The following is an 8,492-nucleotide window of genomic DNA, read 5'->3' on the forward strand; positions in this document are numbered from 1 at the left end:
CTGTTTACAGTTGTTTCATATGGATGTTGAGAGGTATCCATATATCTCTTCATTTTGCTCTCAAAGTGTACCAGATTGATGCATCTAACTTCAATATTTAAAAAAAAATCCCGGGGGAGCATGCCCCACTATATTAAAGCTGACCACAAAGAGGCGATTTATTCCTTGCTTTTTGGGAAATTACGGGGATTTTCTATCAATGCAATAATGAATTATCAATATGATTACTTCATAAAAGTAGACATACAATCGTTTTTCTACCTAATTGATGCTTTCAAAAGCCACTTCCTGCCATAAATATCAAAACTGAAATAAGTCAAATAAAGGTTATTTTTTAAAACATTTATTGGACTTGAGCCAACCTTTTAGCAAACATTTTCTTTAGATGACAAAAAGTAAATTTCTTAATAGAATGGGTACACAAATGTAACTGTTAAGCTGGATGGCAGTGACTAAAACCAGGGACGAAGCACCATCATCAAAATGTATTTCAAAAGCTAAATTTGTTAAAGAAAGTTTTATTAACCTTTAACATTAGTTCCAAAATACTGGCATTGCTTAGCTCTTCTTAGCAACATAATACCTACAATTAAATTACATATTTTTAAAGGGATTTTTCTACATTCTTGGTTGTTGTTGTTGTTGTTGTAGTTGAGTTCGAGTTGTGCATTATGTAGCTAATTCAAGGAAAGAAAACAATATGTTTTAAATTATTGTCATAAAGCTTAGTTTTTTGTAATTATGAAGACTATAATGGTGAGAAGATTGTAAAATCCAAACACCAAGATCACAACTCTACCTGACGCTCTAAGACCATTTAAAAAAGAAAGAATCCACCACCATGAGAGCGGTGTAAATAAAGATCACAAAGGTCAATGTATTTAGTGCATATCTTCTGTCAACCTGAGCAGGTGCTAGTTTGATAAAATCCTCTTTTCCAGCTGAATAATGATGCCCTTCTCTGGTCGCAGGATGAGCTCTCCTAAAGGCCGCAGATCTTCACGTTTCTGACAAGCTTCAACACTAAAGTTACGCAGGATGGCTGCCAAGACCACCTTTTCCTCCATGAGAGCGAAACGCTGACCTGAGGGGGATTACAAACAAACACAATCAGTGGTTACTCTCCAGAGAATCTCTGAAGAAAATATGGAAAATATGCTTGACAGATCTGATCAACTATAGACAATCAAACCTTTCCCGTTTCTTACCGATACAGTTGCGGAGTCCAGCGGAGAAGGGGATGTACGCATACGGAGGCCGTCCCACTGCATTCTCAGGCAGGAAGCGCTCAGGCCTGAACTCCTCGGGCTCAGGGAAGTAGCGCGGGTCACGGTGGAGAGCATAGGTCACAACGATGGCATTTGCACCTTTGGGCACCTTGAAACCATCTACAGGTATAAATAAACTGAGTTACTGTTATAGAACGGTGGGTCTTATTGTTCTACGTTGGCCATCATCCCTAAGGATTTAGATAACTTTGTAATCATATTTTGTATTGAGGAATAGGTAAAAGGTGAAATTGCTACAAAGTTCAGTAACAAAGGTCAAACAACATCATATAATAAATGTAATCTCACAAATAAATAATGTTTCAGGTGAAAGACTGGCCTACCCTGGCTTCTTATCTAATACATAATTTGTTGAATGTTTTATTGAAGTGTGATCACTCACTGATATGGCAGTCTTCACCAATGTTGCGGCCAAAGAAAGGCACAGAGGGAAACAGTCGCAGGGCCTCCTTGATCACACACTCCAGGTATTTGAGCTTCTTCAGGTCCTCCATGTTAGCAGGCCGGTTAGATGTACCTTTGTCCAATAAACAAAAACAGTGTTAAAGTCAGAACGCAGTACATAAACCTCACAGAGTGTAAATGAGGTCAGACTGCTAACGTTTTGTACTTTCTCCTACTTCTATATCCTTGACATATATTCTACTTCTATGGTAGATAAGAGTTTGATCGTACTACATTGTTTAAGTGACACACCCCATTGATATGTTGCTTTTAATTAGGAGTTAAAAAGTCAATGCTTTACTGCATACATTTCAATAGATGACCTGACCTTTTATCTAATTTGACAATTATTATTGGAACAAATTGATTATATAGAAATTGATTGTATAGAAATCTGCAGTTAGGTAATGTAACATTTTTAAATAGGCCTATAATAAAAATATAGAACATCAACCTGGTGTTAGCTTAGCATCAACAGAGCCATCCAGCTTACGTCGTGGAAAAATGCTTTGAGGCCATCGTAAATCCACAGAGGAGTGAAAATAATTAAATTCTTCTTTATGTTTTTAGGCAAATATTTCACAGCTAATATCTCTGTATAAGCCCCATTAGACTTGTAACAGATACATCTGAGTCAAAAGGCCTTTGGGAAGGAAAACAAATGATGTCATGAAAGTGGGAAGGTGTGGTATTTGGGGAGAGGGCATGTTACCGAACACCTCCTGGAGCTCTTGTTGAACTCGGCTGTGCGCCTCGGGGTGGGCGCCCAGCAAATGCACGGCCCAGTTCATGGAGGCTGCTGTAGTGTCATGGCCCTGCAGAAAAAGGGGAGTTGAATACAAATAACATAAAAAATACTTACGACTGTGAGGCTGGGTTAATTAATTTTGTTAGGACCACTTGGGGACAGAGAAAAAAGCTTGAAAATGAGCCATAAAATAATAAAGTTATTATAGTGAATGTGTTGTTGTACACATTCAGCAGACAGAGAGAAGCGTTAGGAATGTGCATGTATGTCGAGGAGAAATAAATACATACATACATACGTACATATTCTTAGTTGTATATTTGTATCCACCAACCTCAAACATAAAGGTGTCCACTTCCTCCTGAATTTCCTGATTGTTCATCCTGTTGCCATCTTCATCTGTGGTCATCAAGAGCATGTCCAGAAATGCTCGTCTTCTCTTTGTGCCATTGTCAGAGTCGTTATCTGATTCAATATGGGACATTTTCTCAGATCTTTCATGTATCACCTGAGAAGAAATGAGGGTCAAGGTTAAGGCTGAATGCTTTATATTGATTCAACAAATTCTCCACATTTAGATGTTCAAACCACAGGCTCCATTACTCACTTTGTTTGTAAAGGAGTGCAGGACCTTGAGTGTCTTGTCATGCTCCTGCCCATCACCAAAGTAATTGTACACAAAGTTAGGCCAAAACCAAGGTGTCCTCTGTCTGCGGCTGATAATGTCACTCATCCTAAACACACAAAGTAAGGATGGAGGCAAAATATTCATAATAATCATACAATTTGACCCAATAACTCTATTATTGTCTGTGTTGTGATGAAAAGATTACTCACTTGTACACACTCTTAACATATTCTGAGTCAGAATTACTCTGGGCGTGAATCTTCTTTCCCATTGCGGTTTCTGAAAAATAAATGTTGGATATTTGTTGGACATCTTTCTTATTGTCCTAGTCACATTCACTTCAAATATACTCACCACAGATAATGTCCAGGGCACACAGGGTAATGTGATTAAAGCAGTTAAATGGACCCTTCCCCGCCTGCTTCTCCAGCTTCTCCACCAGGATCTCCGCCTGCTCGTTCATCACTTCCAAGAACTCTGTCAGGATGGAGAAGTGGAAGGTGGGGGTCAACATCTTCCGCCGCTGACGCCACTTAGGGCCAGTGCTGACCCAAAGAAGAAGACAACAAAGAGAGTTAAAGGGTTAGGAAGAACAACATCCTATTTACATATCCTTATATAAATCTTAGGTCAAGGTACAGGATGAAACCAAATTACAGAAGTGGCAATGATGAACTTTCGGTTAAGATCTTCCCTTTGACATTTTAGAACATTTAGGGAGTTAGTTATCGACGGCTCCTCTATTCTCAACACATTTGTTGTTGTTTTTTATTTTAGCATCTGCTACATACCATGCTTTTACTCATCAATACATTTATTGCACCGCTGACTCCTTCCGTATCTCCACACCTCATCTTATGTGCTCTACATATACCATTCATTAGACTTTAGAGACCTTGTGTTACAAGCCTTAGCCTAAATAGAATTGGTTGTGGACGTGATAACAACAGAATAAACTTGGAGTGACCCTCTGGCCTTTTTCCTGGTATTTCCACTGGAACACACACTATTGTTCCCCGGGCGGTGATCCTTTTATTTCAAACACAACCTTCAGTTTAAATGAATAATTGATTACAAATAATCCATGTAAATGAACCACATTAATAGTGGTAATCCCTTAAACGTTATCAACCCTCACCCCAAACGTCCACAAATTATTATGCAATTCACTTTTTAAACATTTATAATTCTCCACCACCACCTTCTGGCTGATATAAACAATGTTTTTTTAATTTCAATGTAAACACACTGCAAGAACCTTCTTAGACTTAGTCAGTGGTGTAATGTAACAAAATATATTTACTGTACTTAAGTAATACATTTAGGTACTTGAAGTTTACTTAAGGATGTTTACATTATGCTAGTTTGAACTGTTACTTTATTCCACTACCTTTATTTTACATATTTAGTTAGTTGCTTTAAAAATGTAAGTTATTAATACAAGACATAAATCGACACCTATTATATTAACCTATTATATAGGTTAAACAGTAGTGTATAAAATAATTCAAACAAACCCCACATTTGCCATGTTCAACAGTGAAGTGGTGAACAAATGAATGCACCAATAATTGTTCTAAAAAAAAATCTGGTGCTTTAAATGTTATTTTAGTAAACAATCTGACTACTTCTTCTACCTCTGGACTTACTCTTCTATAGTATGCATCTGGGAGTCGTGGTCCTATTATGTTATCATTGAGAATGATATTTTTGTTGTCTTTGTTGTTGTTCAAAGCCAGACAGTTTTCTTTATGCTAGGACTTTGTTTTTCTTTTTACGTATTAAAGCCAGATGTGTGCTATTTTATGATCATCATCACAACAGTCGTGTAATATCAAGCAGAAAGAGCCAGAGAAAGATACCTAGTAAGAAGTCCAGTTCCAAGCCAAGGGTAAAGGAAGGTATATGCATAGGATTTCTCCATATGAACCGCATTGGTCAGAACGGTCTGCAAGAAACAAGTGCAAAACAAAATGTAAACGTAAGAAAGAATAACCAATGAAACAGCAATGTTGTTATTCAAAAACTGCAGACGTGCACAGTTGCAATCATGTAGCAGTAGCAGTGGCTGCAGTGTGTAAAAGTGCAATGACATTCAAAAGACCATGTTATCATAGGGAGTGCGAGGTTAAGGTCTACTCAGGGTGATTTGCTGGATTGAGTTTCAACGTAGCATACTTCTGCCTCATTTAATGAGTGTATAATGAACGAAAGTGCTTCAATATGTGGGTGTTTTGCTAATATATTTGTTGCAAACACTGACTATAATTGCTTTACACAGAATGTGCATTAAAAAAAAGACACACATGTTTTACTCTTATTCAACTACTGAGACTACATATTCAGAAGAAAATACATGTGGACATTCACAGATACACCCACTGAGTGCATACTTGGTGTTTAAATGTAGAGTTGTCAGTCACTGTACCTCAACATTCTCAGCATGAAACAAAATCACACATGGAAGTGTTCCAATCCAGATTTTAAATAGCGGTGCATCCCTGAACTCCTGGACAAAATCCTGAATTTGACTAAAGAAATCTGAAAAACAAATATATAATTACATATAATTATACAGCATCAAGTAAACACTAACTTTTTCAGTCAAGTCTTTTGTATCATATGCAGCCTCCTGTAGCAGAATGTTGATTTTTGTCTTACCTCCTGGATTGTTTTTGAATATTAGTGCATTTCCAATGATCGGATATGTTCCTTCCAACTCTGGAATAGGCTTCATTGTGAACCATTTGTGCAGGTAACCACTGAGCAGCCTGTAGGTGATGTAAGTCAGAGTAGCAATGACAAAGCTGGTTCCAAATAAAGCAATAGAGTAACTACCGAGTAACACTGCCATCGTGTCTGCTGTGTCTACTGCATGCAGTGTTTGTGTGTGTTCAAATAGCAGGAGGGCTGAGCACCTATGCCTTTGCTGCGGACATGTGACATGTGTTTGCCCCTCCTTTTCTCTGCAGCCCGTCCACTGACAGATAATAACTTAAGCCCAGTATGTATTCTCATTTGGCTGTTATTATTTAATGCCCTAAAAGGAAAAAGGAGATATATAACATGGGAGATAGTAGGGAGATAAATTAGAGTATAAAATGTGGAGAGGAATACATGATGATGAGTTGAATATGTTGACACATAATATATGATCAAGATGTTAATTATTTACTTTTTGGTATCAGACTGGCCCTTGACCAAGGCCTTTGTCCTATTTATTTTCTTGTTGTCATTGTGAATACCTTGATGTCACGTCCAACTTGATTGGTTAATAAATACCATTCTTATCTTTGTGATATTTATAATTAAAACCATTTGTATAGAATTATTGTAAATAATAAGGGGACAAAACAACACCTAATACCAACATAATTCACTCATACCAAAAATATTTCACTAAACACAGGAATACAAAAATATTTACACTAACACAGTGTATAAAACTTTAACTAAAAATAAATTAAATACAAAGTAAACAAATAAAAGGTGTGCAATGAGCTGACAGTCGCAGGCCATTATAATAATAACCAGGGGTGCACATCACTTGTTTGCCCTGGTTCTCAAAGGAGCACCTGGAGATGTTGCTTGGTGCTCATCCTTAAAATGAAATAAATAAACCGGTCTTTATTTGTCAGACACACGGCACAGAACACACAGAGGTGAACACAGAACATACATGCAGAGGCGAACACAAGATAACATTAGCACGACCAGTAATCCTACAAGCTGTCATCACTCATTTCAAACCTTTATTTATACAGATAAATCCCATTGAGATCATTGATCTCTTTTTCAAGGGAGACCTGCTCAAGTAGTTCCACATGAAACATAAAAACATAAATAGAACAACAAAAGGACATCATACAGCATCATTTACATAATTATCCACATAAACAGGTACCAATAGCTTCCGATTGAGTAGCATCCAACCGAGCTTTAAAAACATTTAGTGGCACCAGATTGTTCAGTTTCCATTTAATTTGCAGACTATTCCAAGACAGAGGAGCTGCGCATCTAAAAGCTGTCTTCCCTAAGACAGTCCTAGCAGTTGGCACATTTAATAAAACCACAGCATTCGATCTCAGGCAGTAGCCACTTACAATTTTCTGTGAGATCAGGGAGCAGATATAAGATGGAAGTTTCCCTAACATGGCTTTGTATATAAAAATGTACCAGTGACTGAGCCTCCGTACAGTTAGTGAAAGTAAACCAGCCCTTGCATACAGGGTACAGTGATGGGTTAATGCTTTACAGTTTGTCACAAATCTCAGTGCACTGTGATACGCAGCATCTAACTTGACCAGGCAATTGGCAGGTGCATTCATATACATCAAATCACCATAGTCCAGCACAGGTAAAAAGGTCACAGTGACTAGCCTTTTCCTGGCCTTAAGCGAGAAACAGGACTTGTTCCTGTAGAAGAAACCTAGCCTAACCCTCAGCTTTTTAAGCAGGTTATTGACATGAAGTTTAAAAGTGAGACAGTCATCAAGCCAGATACCCAAGTATTTGTAACAGGTAACCACTTCAAGTTTTATTCCTTGCGTAGTTACAATATCTAAAACAGGCTCTGGTGTCTTTTTAGCTTTAGAAAAGAGCATTACCTTGGTTTTCTCAACATTTAAAAGAAGCTTTAGTTCAGAGAGCTGAGTCTGAATAATGTTAAAAACAGCCTGTAATTTAACACCAGCCTCCTTAATGGAGGGACCTGCACAGTACATCACGGTATCATCCGCATAAAAATGTAAAGTAGCTTCATCCACATTTTCACCTAAACTGTTGATGTAGATGGAGAATAAAAGTGGACCTAAAACAGAACCTTGGGGAACACCATTTGCAATGTTCAACCACTCAGAAGACAGCCCATCAAAGTGAACACATTGGGACCTTTCAGAGAGGTAGTTTACAAACCACCCCACTGCATGGCTGGACATGCCTATACTGGCTAGCCTCTGCTTTAAGATGCGATGATCAACGGTGTCAAACGCTTTTGAAAGGTCAATAAATAGAGCTGCACAACTCTGCTTATTATCTAAAATACTCACCACATCATTCACCACTTTCATTGTGGCAGTGATGGTGCTATGTTGCTTTCTGAAGCCTGACTGATGTTTAGACAGGATGTCATTTGTACATAAAAACACCTTTACCTGTTCACTCACTAAGCGTTCAAGAACCTTAGCCAGAACTGACAACTTAGAGATTGGCCTATAGTTATTTAATAAGGTGGCCTCCCCTCCTTTTAGCAAAGGCAGGACATACGCTGACTTCCACAATTTTGGAATTGTGTTAGTGCTGAGGGAGAGGTTAAAAAGAGTAGTGAGAGGTGGAGCAATAAAATCTGCAGCTATCTTTAAAAATAAAGGTTCTACGTTGTCCG

General features: G+C 37.9%; 1 protein-coding gene across 1 annotated transcript; it reads right to left on the bottom strand.

The window, feature by feature from the left end:
- Nucleotides 1-327: 327 nt before the first annotated feature.
- Nucleotides 328-5,963, bottom strand: LOC117556081 (cytochrome P450 4V2-like). Its single transcript, XM_034231229.1, has 11 exons — nt 5,771-5,963; nt 5,538-5,650; nt 4,972-5,057; nt 3,464-3,654; nt 3,319-3,388; nt 3,089-3,215; nt 2,816-2,989; nt 2,446-2,548; nt 1,672-1,806; nt 1,209-1,388; nt 328-1,084 (listed from the first exon to the last, which is right to left on the bottom strand). The coding sequence occupies exons 1-11, from the start codon at nt 5,961-5,963 to the stop codon at nt 915-917; spliced, it is 1,542 nt and encodes a 513-aa protein (XP_034087120.1). The 3' UTR covers nt 328-914.
- Between the last annotated feature and the right edge of the window lie 2,529 nt (nt 5,964-8,492).

This window comes from Gymnodraco acuticeps, unplaced genomic scaffold (assembly GCF_902827175.1).
Source record: "Gymnodraco acuticeps unplaced genomic scaffold, fGymAcu1.1, whole genome shotgun sequence".
NCBI lineage: Eukaryota > Metazoa > Chordata > Actinopteri > Perciformes > Bathydraconidae > Gymnodraco > Gymnodraco acuticeps.

Bases quoted from the DNA above. Each gene is read 5' to 3' on its own strand.
- LOC117556081 (XM_034231229.1), bottom strand. From the start codon at position 5,963: ATGGCAGTGTTACTCGGTAGTTACTCTATTGCTTTATTTGGAACCAGC. The intron at 3,389-3,463 runs GTGAGTATATTT...TTTATTTTTCAG, and splicing joins TGCCCTGGACATTATCTGTG to AAACCGCAATGGGAAAGAAG. The intron at 1,807-2,445 runs GTAACATGCCCT...TATTGGACAAAG, and splicing joins AGAGCTCCAGGAGGTGTTCG to GTACATCTAACCGGCCTGCT.